General features: G+C 47.6%; 2 protein-coding genes across 3 annotated transcripts in view; one reads left to right on the top strand and one right to left on the bottom strand.

Moving 5' to 3' along the window:
• The window catches only part of eapp (e2f-associated phosphoprotein), a 43,177-nt gene extending 27,703 nt beyond the window's left edge, over positions 1 to 15,474 (top strand). The window contains exons 5-6 of one of the 2 annotated variants that reach the window (XM_086005144.1): positions 4,941 to 5,054; positions 8,048 to 15,474. In XM_086005144.1, the coding sequence (XP_085861270.1) occupies positions 4,941 to 5,054; positions 8,048 to 8,336 (403 nt within the window). In that variant the 3' untranslated portion in view covers positions 8,337 to 15,474. The remainder of the gene's footprint in view (positions 1 to 4,940; positions 5,055 to 8,047) is intronic. The other variant, XM_086005142.1, reaches the window with a different exon arrangement.
• LOC147108491 (targeting protein for Xklp2-B-like) overlaps positions 13,705 to 16,659 on the bottom strand; it is a 59,122-nt gene continuing 56,167 nt past the window's right edge. Inside the window, 2 exon segments of the mRNA XM_086005141.1 lie at positions 13,705 to 13,984; positions 14,474 to 14,649. Coding sequence (XP_085861267.1) covers positions 13,874 to 13,984; positions 14,474 to 14,649 — 287 coding nt within the window. The 3' untranslated portion in view covers positions 13,705 to 13,873.

Genomic DNA, 16,659 nt, shown 5'->3' with positions numbered 1-16,659 from the left:
AAGAGAGAGAGCGACTGGGGGGGAAGAGAGAGAGCGACTGGGGGGGGGGGGAAGAGAGAGAGAGCGACTGGGGGGGGAAGAGAGAGCGACTGGGGGGGGGAGAGAGAGAGAGCGACTGGGGGGGAAGAGAGAGAGCGACGGGGGGGGGAAGAGAGAGAGCGACGGGGGGGGAAGAGAGAGAGCGACTGGGGGGGGAAGAGAGAGAGCGACTGGGGGGGGGAAGAGAGAGAGCGACGGGGGGAGGGGGAAGGGGTAGCAGGGAGGGGGGTGGAGGGGGGGGGAGGGGGAGGGGGGGAAGAAGGGGCGAGGCGGAGAGAGAGAGGGGGGGAGGGGGAGGGGAAGGGGGAGAGTCCACGAGCCCCCCTGATTCCCCGTCCCCCCGCCCCCCTTGATCCCCGTCCCCCCGCCCCCCTGATCCCCGTCCCCCCAAACTCCCGAGCCCCCTGATCCCCGAACTCCAGAGGCTGGCCCCCCCCGAGACTCGCACCCCCCACCCCCGAGGCTCGCCCCCCCCCCCCACCAACCAAGCACCGAACTCCGGAGGCGCGATCTTCCGAGCACCGGCCTCCCGAGCTGGCTTCAACATTGCGGCTGTGGCGAGACGGCCGGAGGGGCCCGGTTGCCAGGGTAACCGTGACGCTGACCAAGCCCCGCCCCCCGGCCGAGCCAGAGAGAGAGACGCCGCGTCTCAGCTGCTCCTGCTGCGCGGCGCGGGCCCCCCCCCCCCCCCCCCCCCCCCCCCCCCCCCCGAGGTGAAGACCACCGATTGCGGCTGTGCGAGACGGCCGGCGGGCCCGGTTGCCAGGGTAACGCTTGATGCTCAGCAAGCCCCGCCCCCCGGCCGAGCCAGAGAGAGACGCCGCGTCTCAGCTCCTGCTGCGCGCGCCACCCTAGCGGCGCTGGGCTGAGGCTCGGCCCTCCAGCCTTCGAGTGGGGCCGGGAGGTGCCTAGCTCGGGCGTGGGTGCGGAGGAGACGCCGAGGCTTCTAGGCCTACCTGGAAAAACGGGGAAAGGTAGGAAAATTAATGAGATTAGATAAGTTAATTACTTTATAAATCATTTTTTTTAAAACAATATGTGTTTTAAAAGCAACGTTTTTTTTTTAAGACGCAGAAAGCGGGAAAAAGAAAGGAAAAGTTTGGAATCAAGATGGCGGCATCTCCCCTCGGTTCAGAACGATAAGGCCCGGCCACACACGCACCGATTGGCCCGACGGCACACGCAGCAACCCGGCGTACGATTGGTCAAGCTCGAGGTCACTCTGTCGCTAATGAGCGGATAATGAGATGCTAATGAGCGGAACGTTGAAGGTTTTTGGGATACCGCGGGCGCGATTTTAGCCCGGCCGAAACGTAAATACGCTTAAAACCGTCTTGGAAGCGTAAGCTTTCTTTGGAGGTAACGCAGCGCGTAGGTACGCCCTGTAACTTTCGAGCGCATACCCGACAGACGCACACGCGATGACAGACAGAATGACAGACAGACAGATCGACTGATTTTATACATAGATAGATAGATACTAGCTGAAGTGCCCGGCGGTGCCGAGGCTTTTTCGAGGGCATGTTGTTGTTGGAAGAGAGAGAGAGAGAGCGCGACTGTGGGGGGGGAAGAGAGAGAGCGACTGGGGGGGAAGAGAGAGAGCGACTGGGGGGGGAAGAGAAGAGAGCGACTGGGGGGTAGAGAGAGCGCGGGTGGGGTGAAGGGAGGGCGGGGGGGGGAAGGAAGGGGGGGAGGGGGGAAGGGAGAGCGGGGGGGGAGGGAGGGTGGGGGGGGAAGGGGGTGCGGGGGGGGAAGGGAAGGGGGAGGGAGGGCGGGGGAGGGGAGGGCTTGAGGCTGAGACAGGCACGGCCAACGCCCGGTTGCCGGGGTAACCCTGCCGCGCCGCCCCGCACTGCCGAGAGCCGCCCCCCCCCCCACCCCGGGCCGAGGAGCCGCGCTCTCCGAGCCCCGCCCCCCCCCCCCCCCGGCCGAGAGGAGCCCCCTCTCTAAGCCCCCCCCCCCCCCCCTCCCCCCCCCCCGGCCGAGAGCCGCGATCTCCGAGCCCCGCCCCGCCCCCCCCCCGGCCGAGAGCAGCGCTCTCCAAGCCCCGCGCCCCCCCCCCCCGGCCGAGAGCCGCGCTCTCCAAGCCCCAGCCAGCCCGCACTCCCGTTGCCGGGGTAACCCGATCCGCACTCTCGAGAGCCCTGCCCGAGCCAAGCGCGGAACAGAGTCTCTCCTGCTGCGCGCGCACCCTGACTCTCGTGGCTGACGCCGTTGCCCCGGGTAACGTGACACGGGGGGGGGGGGTGGTGGTGAGGAGCTTAGCAGCAGCCCAGTTACCTAGCTCGGGCCTGGCTGGGCAAGAAAGGCCCAGGCTTTCAGGCCTAAGAAAAAAACGGGCAAAGGTAGGAAAAAGAATGTTCAGGTGAGACAAAATATTTACAAATGAGTGATTTATTTTAAAAGAATTTAATAAATTGAATTTTATTTTGCTGGAAATGTATATTTGAAAAGAAAGACACAGAAAGCAGGAAAAAGAATGGAAGCAAGATGGCGGCTACTCACCTCGGTTCAGAACGATAAGGCCCGCCCACACACGCACCGATTTGGTCGACCGTCAGGTGACCAAAGCGTAGGATTGGTCAATCGTCCCGTCACTCGACCGTAGGAGGGGCCCGGCCGCACGCGGCAGCAAGCCGCCGTACGATTGGTCGACCTCGAGGTCGCTCTGTCGCTAATGAGCGGATAATGAGATGCTAATGAGCGGAACATTGACGGTTTTTCAGATACCGCGGGCGCGATTTTAGCCCGGCCGAAACGTAAATACGCTTAAAACCGTCTCGGAAGCGTAAGCTTTCTTTGGAGGTAACGCGCGCGTAGGTACGCCCTGTAACTTTCAAGCGCATAGCCCGACAGACGCACAGGCAAAGACAGACAGACAGACAGATGTACCGATTTATATAGATAGATAGATAGATATATAGATGGTGCTCACAGTTTGCTTTATGATCCCAAATTATGTGGCCTCACCAGTGTATGAGATTGTCCTGTCACTGATCGAGAAGAACTGAGGTGGTACATTTTGTTTAAAAAAAATAAAAGTAACAATTGTACTTTGTATGGGGGCAAGCTAGGTGACGTGGAAGAGCAGAGGAATTTGGGGATTCAGGGTCACATTAAAATCAGCACCTCAGGTGTATCAGGCCATAGAGAAAGCTAATGGAATAAAACATTTATGGCAAGAGGTATAGAATATTACAAAGTATTTACAACACAGAAACAGGCCATTTGGCCCAACAGGTCCATGCGGGCATTTATGCTGCACACGAGCCTGCTCCCACCCCTCTTCTAACCCCATCAACATATCCTTCTATTGCTTTCTCCTTCATATGCTTATCTAGCACCTGTGCTAATCGCCTCAACCACACCCTGTGGTAGCAAGTTCCACATTCTCACCTCTCTAGGTAAAAGCATTTCTCCTGAATTCCCTATTGGATTTATTAGTGACTATCTTATATTTATGGCCCCTAGTTCCAGTCTCACCCGCAAGTGGAAACATCTTCTCTACGTCTACCCTATCACTTTCATAATTACATAGAATATAAAGCACAGAAACAGGCCATTCGGCACAACCAGTCCATGCCGGGGTTTATGCTCCAATCGAGTTTCTTCCCATCCTTCCTCATCTAACTCTATCAGCATATCCTTCTATTCCCTTCTCCCTCATATGCTTATCTAGCTTCTGTAAGACGTGCGGAATTACCCCTCGCCCCATCCAACAGGTTATAGGGTTCGGACTTGAGACTTATGAGAAATTACACCAGACGTACAGGTTCTGCCTTTAACCTTTTATTGTTCCTAAGACAGATTCATAACCCCAACCACTATTCGAGCAGTTCACCAATAATATTACAGGAAATCAGACATACAGCCACCCGCCGATGATCCGTCCAGCGCTGATTGTAGGTCCTCGTAAGCGAAAAGACTGGCCAGGCCCCTCCTTCCGACTGCAGCCTGATCCTCGTAGGCAAGACGACTGGCCAAACCATTTTCTTCTGACTGCAGTGCTGATATTCTTTAGCCACTGTGCTTTATACAGCTTTCCTTGCCTTTTGCATTAAATCAATCATTCCGAGATAGTGAAATGTTCCTTTAATGTTGGCCTGAGCTGTCAAACTTTCTCACACACATCCTGTGTGGCTATCCATCAGTTTGTCCTTATCACAGCCCAAAATTGTTCATTCACTCCTAAAGTTTACAAAGGTGGCAGATAAACACTTGATTAGGTTCATGAGTTACGTTGTATTCTGCATTTCAAAACTTCAAAGGTTTGACTTCTCACCTCAGAAAAGTCACCAGAGACACCATGTCTACAATACTCAGGGGGCTTGTTTCTCTCTGTTGTCTCTGACTACCCCCTGCAGTCACAACCATGTTTCCCGCCTTATCAGTGAAAGACTGGTTTGCCGTGAGCAAGCGCAAGGAGCGCACGTCAACCCAAGCACCCCACCCACCCGCCCCTTCAACTACCGTCTGCCCCACCTGTGACAGAGACGGTAGGTCCCGCATTGGACTCATCAGTCACCTGCGAACTCATTTTTAATGTGGAAGCAAGTCACCCTCAGTTCCAAGGGACTGCCTAAGGAGAATATGTGACCTCCCTAGTCTTCCTACCAAAATGTAATGCCTCACACTTATCTATGTTGAAGTTCATTTGGCAATTACACACCCATTCTGCAAGTTTATTAATGTATTCCTGTATTTTGTCGCAGTCCTCCCCTCTATAAACCTTAGTCATGAGTCTACTACCTTAGCGAACGCCTTTTGGAAATCCAACTATATTACGTCTACTACATTACCCTTATCTACCCTTTCTGTTCCAGAATATAAAAGTCAGGATGTAATGGTGAATCTATAGAAAACCTCAGTAAGATTTAACTCCCAGAATTATTCTTTTGCAGGTATCGTGGGCTTAATAACCGTTCAAACCAGTCAGAAACCTCCCCTGTTCCAACCAGCGATGCGGTTCTGAACTGTCCAGCCTGTATGACAACCCTGTGCCTGGACTGCCAGCGGTAAGCAGCAGCCATCAGCCAGTGTGTTAACGATTTAGACTTTGGAATCAAAAACACAATTTCTAAATTTGCGGATAACACCAAATTGGGGGGATAATCAATACTGAGGAGGAATGCAAAAAATTACAGGAGGACATTAATAAACCTGCAGAATGGGCATATAATTGAAAATGAAGTTCAACACAGATAAATGTGAGTTATTACATTTTGATAGGAAGAATAGGGAGGTCACTTATTACTTGGAGGGTGCGAGTCTAGATGGGGTAGAGGAACAAAGGGATCTCGGAGTACAAATACACAAATCGCGAAAAGTAGCGACATAAGGCCATAAAAAAGCAAACCAAGCACTAGGGTTTATTTCTCGAGGGATAGAATTGAAGTAGTGAAGTTATGCTAAACTTGTATCGAACCTTGGTTAGACCACACTTGGAGTACTGTGTACAATTCTGGTCGCCAGAAAGGATATAGAGGCACTGGCGAGGGTGCAGAAAAGATTTTCAAGGATGATGCCAGAAAAGCGAGGCTATACCTAGTGGGAAAGGATGAACGGGCTGGGTCTCTTTTCGCTTGAAAAAAGGCTGAGGGGTGACCTAATAGAGGTTTTTAAAATTATGAAAGGTTTTGATAGAGTGGATACAGAGAGAATGTTTCCACTTGTGGGGAAGAGCATAACTAGAGGCCATCAATATAAGTAGTCACCAACAAATCAAATTAGGAATTCAGAAGAAACTTCTTTACCCAGAGGGTGGTGAGAATGTGGAACTTGCTACCACAGGTAGTGGTTGAAGCGAATACTATAGATGCAGTTAAGGGGAGACTAGATAAGCATATGAGGGAGAAGGGAATAGAGGGTTATACTGATGGATTTAGATGAGGAAAGACAGGAGGAGGCTTGGGTGGAGCATAAATGCCATCATGGACTGGTTGGGCCGAATGGCCTGTTGCTGTGCCGTATATCCGATGTAATCTTATGTAGTGTGCAGATGCCAGGCTTGTACTGGAGCTGGCCAGAATTCCCCAGGTTCTGGCCACTGGGCTAGGGAGGGGTTCCTGGTCTGGATCAGTGTCCAGGAGCTCCTGCATGTGTGTGGATACCAGGTGAGATTAGATCCAGATGGCAGTGATGCTCCCAACTGTGCAATGATCTGCCAACAGTCTCTGTCTTGTATCACGAGTGAGAAGGCAGAGGGATAAGCGGAACCTGAGGATCTGTTACCCCAGTCAGCACCTTCAGGGGCGGAAGGGGGGAAACACCCGCTCAAACATCATTAGAGTTGGTACTGCTGTTTGATTTCTCTCACTTGTGGTTGACCCAAAAATGATAGGGACCTAAACTAACCTTAAGAACATAAGAAATAAGAGCAGGAGTAGGCCATACAGCCCCTCGAGCCTGCTCCACCATTCAATAAGATCATGGCTGATCATCGACCTCAACTCCACTTTCCCACCCGATCTCCATATCCCATGATTCCCCTAGAGTCCAACAATCTCGATCTCAGTCTTGAATATACTCAAAGACTCTGCATTCACAGCCCTCTGGGGCAGAGAATTTCAAAAATTCACAACCCTCTGAGTGAAGAAATTCCTCATCTCAGTCTTAAATGGCCTATCCCTTATCCTGAGACTATGCCCCCTAGTCCTAGACACTCCAGCCAGGGGAAACAACCTCTCAGCATCTAGCCTGTCAATCCCCTTCAGAATCTTGTATGTTTCAATGAGATCACCTCTCATTCTAAACGCCAGAGAGTATAGGCCCAGTCTACACAATCTCTCATCATAGGACAGCCCTCTCATCCCAGGAATCAATCTAGTGAACCTTTGTTGCACCGCCTCCAAGGCAAGTATATCCTTCCTTAGATAAGGAGGCCAAAACTGTGCACAGTACTCCGGTGTGGTCTCACAAAGGCCCTGTACAATTGTAGCAAGACTTCCTTACTCTTATACTCCAACCCCCTTCAATAAAGGCCAACATGCCATTTGCCTTCCTTATTGCTTGCTGTGTTTCTTGCATGAGGACACCTAAATATCTCTGAACACCAACATTTGAAAGTTTTTCACCATTTAAAAACTATTGTTTTTCTATTCTTCCTACCAAAGTGAATAACCTCACATTTCCCTACATTATACTTCATCTGTCACCTTACTGCCCACTCACTTAGTCTATCTATATCCCTTTGCAGACTGCGTGTTCTCCTCACAGCTTACTGTCCCATGTAGGATACTCTAAGGTATCTCAACCCAACTTCCATCATCGTTGTGTCCTTGTAAGAATCAGTTAATCTCTGCTGTTTATTTAAGGTGGAGCCCTCCAGTATAGTTTTATACCCACTCCTTTTATTTGTTGAAGTAAATTAGTTTGTGTGTAAACCAATGTAACGAGAGGGTACGGAGGAGAGGCAATGTCTGATTTACATTCATCGGGCGGGCGGGCGGTGCGTGTGTGTGGATGGGGTTTGTGTGACGGGGGGGGGGGGGGGGGGGGCGTGGTTGATGGGATTTGTGTGACGGGGGCAGTCCTGGGGTTTGTAGGTTGCACCATATCGGGATGGTTTGGCTTGTTGGACCAGCTGGTCTTTTCCTGTCCTGTGTGAGTGTAAAGTTTCCTCAATGACTCACCAGGTCAAGCAGTGGAGATAGATGAGGAACACAGTGGGACGATCTGAGAACAGCTGTCAATGCTTTTGGCTTCAAGTTTTTCATGTTGATATTTCCACTGGCCTCGCCTCCAGTCTCAGGCTGGCACCGTCTGCTGGCAAGCGACGAGACCTTTTCCAGGCTTGAGAGCTGAAAGGCCTACTCCTGTTCCATCCCAAGGTGTCTTGAGTGCGATTGCTAGTTTCATGCTCTGGTGCTATGCACTTGAAACTGGGTGGTGATTCTACCAGCTCATTTGACAGAGGCACAGGCATGAGAGGGAAGTGTTCAGTGTGTAATTTTATATAAACCTTTTCCCTCAGTGTAGTAATGGTGTCCTCCTTATTTTGTTCTTTCAGGCACGACTTGTACAAAGAGCAGTACAGGGCTATGTTTGTGATGAATTGTATCATTAACAGAGGAGAAGTTCTCAAATACAAGGAGCCAGCAAACAGAAACAGGAAGAGAAGGAACAGGTTCAAAAGGGTGAAAGGTCCATCAGGAGCGCTCTCGACTGGCTCACAGCAGGATGCGGAGCAAGACGAGATGTACCATCCAGTGCGCTGTGCAGAGTGTTCAGTGGAAGTGGCTGTGTTTGATAAGGATGAAGTGTATCATTTCTTTAATGTTCTAGCCAGCCACTGTTAAATCTGATAATGTTTCTTTGTCACGAGGTAACTTGAATTCTGCTTGCTATTTTTAAAAAATAATTCTCACATTAGCGATTGTAAAAATGGATTCTGCTGCGATGGAACAATGAGCGATAAAGACCAGCTTATTGCTCAACTGTCCTGACATTAAATAGCACCATTTGATCCCCTAATGGCACCGCTGTGTAACTAAGCCATACAGAGCAGAGGGCCCCAAGTGTGACTCCTGGTCTGTCCAGAGTTACCTCAGCAGGGCAGCAGTCAGGGCATTGCTGCACTAGTTAGGATCGCCACTCCTGCATCAGAACAGGATCTGGTCCTCTTTGTGCTGTCCTCAGTTGCCCCACTGGCCAGGAAAGAACATCTGCGTTAGATACACAGGGCCTTGGCTTTCCCTCACCCTGGGTTTGTGACCAGAGGCAGGAGGGGGGAACAATCATTTAAAAACATGACCATTTAATCTGTAAATGTCAACTTACTGTGCTCCTTGTACTCTTAAAGATATGACTAAATAAATCATTTTGCAAAAAAGCATGGAATTGGTCATCTCTTAAAAGGTAATATTTTGCCAGGTTTATAATAGCAATCAAGACTGGGAGCACAAGCTGACTCACCCTCCCTACCCAAGCTTGCAAAGCTGGATCAAGTTTGCAGGTTTCAAACCTGAGCTTTTAAAGCAATTGAATGAAGTACATCTAAGATATGACCTGTTATCAAAACTGGGTTAGTGCCCAGATGACCCAGTGGGTTAAGGCAGGGCCAAATAAACCTAAACAATCAGAAGGCACCAGGTTTAACTCCTGGTTTGTGCAGAGTTAGCAAATCTTGGGCCACTAAATTGGCCCCAGTAATCTAGGCTAGACAGTGAGAAAAATCAGCTAGGATTCCAGATAGCTTTCTGGACACTCCAGCTAAATATTGGGAAGACCAAAGCTATTGTCGTCATTCTCCAAAACAAACTCCATTCCCTAGCCACCGACTCCATCGCTCCCTGGCAGTGGTGAGGCTGAACCAAACCATTCCCAACCTTGGTGTTGTATTTGACAGACAAGCTTCTAATTACATAGCTGCTGCATCACCAAGACCACCTTCCACATCTGAAACATCACTGGACTCCATCCCACTTCACCTCTGCTACTGAAACTCTCCTCCAGGCCTTAGTTACTACCAACCTTGACTATTCCAACACACTCCTGGTCAGCCTCCCATCTTCCACCCTCCATAAAAACAAGCTCATCCAAAACCCTGCTACCCATGTCCTATTCACCCATCACCTGTGCTTGCTGACCTACATTGGCACAAAGTTTAGAAATACCTTGATTTTAAAATTCTCATCCTTATTTTAAAATCCCTTTATGGCCCTACCCCCCATTTTTAACCTCCTCCAGCCCTACAACCCTCAAGTCTCCACACTCCTCCAATTCTGGCCTCTCATGCATCAGATTTTAAATGCTCCACCATTGGTGGCTGTGCTTTCAGCTGCCATGGTCCTAAACTTGCATTCCCTCCCTAAAACCTCACTTTCCTCCTTTAAGGCACTCCTTAAAACCTCTCATCTGTCCTAATATCACCCTGTGTGGCTTGCTGTCAAATATTGTTTGATACTGCTCCCATGAAGCACCTTGGGGTGTTTTATGTTAAGTGCTATATAAATGCAAGTTGTTATATCGTGTGAAAAGACCCCAAAACACTAGCTAGTCTTCTGAAGTGATCCAAGGGAAAGTGGCAAGTTGGATCCAAAATTGGCTCAGTGGTAGGAAGCAAAAGATAATGGTTGACGTGTTTGTGACTGGAAGGCGGTTTCCAGGGGGGTTTTGCAGGGTCCAGTTCTCGGTCCCTTGTGGTGCAGAATCAATGCCTTAGACTTCAATGTAGGGTGCATGATTAAAATGTTTGCAAATGATACAAAAATTGGCCATGTGGTTGCTAGTGAGGAAGAAAACTTTAGCCTGCAGGAAGACATCAATGGAGTGGTCAGAACAGTGGCAAATGGAATTCAATCTGGAGAAGTGTGAGGTAATGCATTTGGGGAGGGCTGACAAGGCAAGGGAACACACAATAAATGGTATGACAGAAGTGTACAACAGCAGGACTGTGGATTGCATGCACACAGATTGTTGAAGGTAGGACAGGTAGTTAAGAAGGGATAGAACAGAAGAGCAGGGGGATTATGTGAGAACTGTACAAAACACTAGTTAGGCCACAGCTGCATACAGTTCTGATCACAGTACAGGAAAGCTGTGATTGCACTAGAGGGCACAGAGGATATTGCCACGACGAGAGAATTTTAGCTGTGAGGAAAGATTGGATGGGCTGGGGTTGTTTTCTTTGGAACAGAGGCTGAAGGGAGACCTAATTAAGGTGTATAAAATTATGGAGGTGTCCAGATAGAGTGGATAGGAAGCACTCATTGCCCTTAGCAGAAAAGTCAATAACCAGGGGGCATAGATTTAAAGTAATTGGTAGAAGGGTTAGAGGGGAGTGGAGAACTTTTTTTCCACCCAGAGGGTGGTGGGAGTCTAGAACACTGCCCAAAAGGGTAGTAGAGGCAGAAACCCTAATCACATTTAAAAAGTACTTGGTGATTAACATAAAAAAAGGAACCCAAAAATCTTCTACCAGCATGTAAACAGTAAGCGGGTAGTAAGAGGCAGGGTGGGACCTATTCGAGACAAAGGCGGCCATGTATGCTTAGAGGCGCAGGGCAAGGCCAGAATACTCCAGGAGTACTTTGTATCGGTGTTTACTAAGGAGATGGATGCTGACAAAATAAATCAGTTGAAGTGGAAGGTAGAAGCAATGGAAGGGGTGAAAATTGAGACAAGATGTACTACAAAAAGAGTGGGTATGACACCGATGAAGATGGTTGCCGTCCTTGCGGGCTCCGTGCGTACCAGGCAGCTAAGTGTCCTTGGTGCTTGGTGTGCTCGGCTCGTTAAGAAAAAAGCATTTCACTGACTGGATTTCACTTGTTGTATTTGGTTGTGTGACAAATAAAATTGAAAAAAAAAAAAAAAAAAGTGGACAGGTTGCCTAGTCCAGATGGCTTGCATCCCAGGTTGCTAAGGGAATTGGGGGAGGAGATAGCAGAAGGGCTTGCCATAATTTTCCAATCTTCCCTAGATGCAGGGGAGGTACCCGAGGATTGGAAAGTGGCAAATGTGACACCATTGTTCAAGAAAGGGTGCAAAGACAATCCTAGTAATTACAGGCCAGTCAGTTTAACATCAGTGGTGGGTAAAGTGTTAGAATAATCAAGGAAAAAATTAACAGGCACTTGGAGGTTTAAATTAATTAAAGCCAACACAGATTTGTAAAAGGCAGATCGCATTTGACCAATTAAATTTTTGATGAAGTAACAGAGGATCGATGAAGGGAATGCAATGGATGTCTACAGGGATTTTCAGGAGGCGTTTGACAAAGTACCACGTAGAAGGCTGGTTAACAAAATTGAGGCTCACGGAATAGGCGAGTCAATGGCAGCAGCAATATACACTTAGTGGCAGTTTTAAAGAGTGTGCAGGGACAGAGACCTGGGAGTTAATGTGCATAGGTCCCTGAAGGTGGCAGGATATATTGAGAGTGGTTAAAAAACATATGGGATCTTGGGTTTCATAGAGGTATTGAGTACAAAAGTAGAGAAGTTATGCTGAACCTTTATAAAGCGCTAGTTAGGCTACAACTGGAGTATTGCATCCAGTTCTGTCACCACACTTTAGAAAAGATGCAAGGGCCCGCGAGAGGGTGCAGAGGAGATTTACCAGAATGGTTCCGGGGATCTTAGCTACAAGGACAGGTTGGAGAAGCTGGACTTGGTTTCATCAGAGCAAAAGGAGGTTGAGGGGTGGTGATTTGATAAAGATGTACAAGATTATGACGGTTTTGGATAAGCTAGATGGGGAAAGGCTGTTCCCACTAGTTGATGGTACAAGGACTAGGGGACACAGATTTAAGGTTTTGGGCAAGAGATACAGGGGCGGTGGGGGGAAATGTGAGGAAAAACTTTACACAGCAAGTGGTGAGGACCTGGAATTTGCTGCTGACGGAAGTGGTGGAAGCAGACACAATGTTTAAGGGGAGACTGGATAGGCACTTAATAAACTTGCAGGGCTACGGGGATAGAGCGAGGGAATGGGACTGACTGGATTGCTCTACAGAGAACCAGCATGGACTAGATGGGCCGAATGACCGCCTTGTGTCGTTCTGACTATATGCAGTTGAAGTGCCGTAACTTACAAGGCTATGGACCAAGAGCTAGAAAGTGGGATTAGATTGGATAGCTCTTTTTCAGCTGGTACAGACTCAGTTGGCCAAATGGCCTCCCAAGAACAAATAGGAGGAGTAGTAGGCCATTTGGCCCCTTGAGCCTGCAATGGATTCAATAAGATCATGGCTGATCTAATTCAACTCCACTATCTCCATATCCCTTGATTCCTTAATATTTAAAAATCTATCGATCTCTGTCTTGAGTAGCCTTGGGGTAGAGAATTCCAAAGATTCACCACCCTCAGTGAAGAAATTTCTCATCAGTCCTAAATGGCCAACCCCTTATTCTGGAGACTGTGACCCCTGGTTCTGGACTCCCCAGCCAGGGGAAACATCCTCCCTGCATCTACCCAGTCACGTCCTGTAAGAATTTTGTATGTTTCAATGAGATCACCTCTCATTCTTCTAAACTCGAGAATATAGGCCTAGTCTACTCAATCTCTCCTCTTTTCCTCTCCTTCTCCCCCCCCCACCCCCAGGAATCAGTCTGGTGAACCTTCCTTGCATTCCTTACCTAAGGAAGGATATACTTGCCATAGAAGGAGACCAAAACTGTACACAATACTCCAGGTGTGGTTTCACCAGGGCCCTCTATAATTGCAGTAAGACGTCTTTACTCTTATACTCAAATCCTCTTGTAACAAAGGCCAACATACCATTTGCTTTCCTAATTACTTGCTGTACATGCATATTAACTTTGTGATTTGTGTACAAGGACACCAGGTCCCTCTGAACACCAACATTTCCCAATCACCATTTTAAAATCACTGCTTTTCCTACCAAATTGGTTAACTTCACATTCCTGAGATGTAAATTTCTATCATTCCTAGCAGCATAGAGTACATCCAGTTGAGGCTTGACAATTTGATGCATAGTAACGCTCCTAAGTCAGTCAGAGTGTACCTCAGCCAATTACCGCCACGAGGAGCGGTTTGATATCATTGGCCCATGTCCAGGAACTGGAATGAGACTGCTCAGACCATTGGTTCCAATCCCTGTCGAGGCTGGTAGGTAAAGGGCCAAGATGAAACCAAATGCATGTGAAAGTTTAACAAAATGACAGGGACTTTAATCATTCTATTGCCAAGAATGGAGTACAATTAAAAGCATATGTATAACTTTATTGAGCAAAATGGTTATGAACTAATGATTATAAAAACTTACAGTACAACAGTTATAGCAATAATCCTGGAATGAAGTTAGAAACATCAGACAGCTCCAAACCCTATGGGGATTCTGGACAGAATATTGAAAAAGTAGCAACATACATTACAGCCTAAATCTATCAGAAAAATTGGGAGTGTGTGGAACTGTTAGTTGCTGCTCACTGGGTTTGATTTCCACTTTCTTGTAATGTCGAATAGGATTTGCTTTGTGTACCTGCAAAGAGGAAAATGTTTTAGCGATCTGGTATTTCAGTAACATTCATAAATGACCTGAAAGCTGCAGATTCATATGTTTACTAACAGAATGCAGGACACTGGGATTCCCAGGTTCAGGATACCTAATGTGCCACAACTCACCTTTAGCACAATTACTACACTGGAAAAGTGTTTGTTATCCATCAGTCTCATTCAGATCTCTAAACACAGTTAGGGTGGGGGGACGACATTTTTTCTTTGTAGAATACAAACGCTGCACAAAGTGTGACTTCCTTTCAATGGAACAGCTATGGTGGCAGGTAAAATTCACATTTTATTTTAAAGAAATAATGGTGCTAAAACCTTAACTCATGGTTTTTAAATAACGACCAAGTATTAGGTTTACTAACCCTATCGGCTCAAAGAGCAATGTAATGCTTTCAAATACCAGGACATATTCAGCACTATACTTTAACCCCATTACGCTTGCAGATAACCAGCTACTCACTAGTTCCTGCCGAAGTCGGGCAGTTTTTTCTCTTTCATTCTCTTCAGCTTCTCTCTGTTTTTCCTGTTCGACCTTCTCTCGCATGGATTCTTTCTCCACTTTGTACATTTCGAATTCCATGCGCTCTTTTGCACGCTTCTCTGTTGCCAACTCAAACTTCTCCTGAACCATGGAATCTAAATTTGGAAACAATGAAAAACAAGAGGTCAAATAAATAAAGATATTGGAGATGGTGGGGGGTAAAATCACATTAAGGGAAGTGATCCAAAATATAGGGAAAGGCACCAAAAGAAACACAAAAAAGGAGCTTCCTCTTGCAGTACCTTATCTATGGCAGAGCGAGTTTTCCTTCTTGAAATGTAGTTCAACATATCCACTGTACTCCAACCCCACAAAACATCATGGATCTTTCCCTCCCTCCCCATCATTTGTATATTGTGCAAGAGGGGTGGGGGTTCAGAATATTCTTGCCTTCACCACCCCTGACTTCAAAAAAGGAACTCCCATGGCTCCATTGCTAAAACTGCCAAGAAGCACACTTTCCTCCTTCATACTAAGCACTTCTGCCCTTCAACTCTAGGTACTCGAATATTGCTTCCAAATTTACAGACGCTCCAACACCTCATGCTGTTGGCCAAGATGCCAGGGAAAGTCATAACGGCACAGGGGGCCATTCGACCCATCGAGTCTGTGCCGGCTCTATAGAGCAATCCAGTCAGTACCATTCCCCCACTCTAAATCGCCACAGCCCTGCAAGTTTTTCCCCTCAAGTGCCTATCCAGTCTCCCCTTTAAAACAGAGTGTCTCCGCTTCCACCACTTCCGTCAGCAGCAAATTCCAGGTCCTTCCCACTCGCTGCATAAAAAAGTTTCTCACGTCCACCTTGTATCGCTTGCCCAAAACCTTAAATCCGTGTCCTAGTCCTTATATCAACCACCAGTGGGAACAGCCTTTCCCCCCCTCAAGCCTATCCAAACCAGTCAATCTTGTACCCCTCAACCTCCTTTGCTCTAATGAAAACAAATCCAGCTTCTCCAACCTGTCCTTGTAGCCAAGATCCCCCATCCCCAAAACCATTCTGGTAAATCTCCTCTGCACCCTCTCAAGGGTCTTCACATCCTTCCTAAAGTGTGGTGACCAGAACTGGACAATACTCCAGTTGTAGCCTAACCAGTGCTTTATAAAGCTTCAGCATTACTTTTCTACACAATAGCTCTATTTATGAAGCCCAAGATCCCATATGCTTTGCTAACCACTCAATATGTCCTGCCACCTTCAGGGACCAATGCACATTAACTCCCAGGTCCCTCTGTCCCTGCACACTTTAAAACTGTGCCATTAAGTGTATATTGCCTCTCCCTGTTCCTTCTGCCAAAATGCATGACCTCACTTCTCTTTATTAAATTCCATCTGCCACTTGTCTGCTAGCCTTTCTATGTCCTGTTGCAGTCAATTGGCATCATCCGCACGGTTTGCCACACCCCCAAGTTTGGGGTCAGTGGCAAATTTAGAAATTCTACTGTGTTCAAATATCCAGGTCATTTATATCAAAAAAGCAGTGGCCCCAGCACTGACCCTTGGGGAACACCACTGTCTAAGATCCTCCAGTCTGAAAGACAGCCATTTACCACAACTCAGTTTTCTATCCTTAAGCCAATTCCTTATCCAAGCTGCCACTAACCCACCTATTACAAGAGACTCAATTTTGTTAACCAGCCTTCTATGGGGTACTTTGTTACACGCCTTCCTAAAATCCAGACAACATACATTTCATTCCCTTCATCAATCCTCCCTGGTACTTCATCAAAAAATTCAATTAGATTAGTCAAATACAATCTGCCTTTTACAAATCAGTGTTGTCTCTCCTTAATTAGCTTAAACCTCTCCTAGTGCCCATTAAGTCCAGAACAATTAAGGAAAAAATTATTACATGCAGATATCACCCTCTGGTGGTAGTTATCATATAGCAGTGTTAGTGTGCAACAGAGGTCATTTGACCTTTCTGCCTGTTTGACCCCAGAAGTAGTTTCCCAGAAAGAAGCTTACTGAGTAATGGAGAATTCCATGTGAGAATCTCAATTTTATGCCATCTCATATGCTAGGCCAGATGCAATATCGGAGTATCCTTGTTTGTTAACATGATAGCAACTTTGTCAGTGTAGTATTTGACAATACCTTGTTTATAA

The sequence above is a fragment of the Somniosus microcephalus genome, chromosome 13, assembly GCF_052327205.1.
Source record: "Somniosus microcephalus isolate GS21.2 chromosome 13, FLI_Smic_1.0, whole genome shotgun sequence".
Taxonomy (NCBI): Eukaryota; Metazoa; Chordata; class Chondrichthyes; order Squaliformes; family Somniosidae; genus Somniosus; species Somniosus microcephalus.
This window is presented reverse-complemented; position numbering and strand designations above follow the sequence as displayed.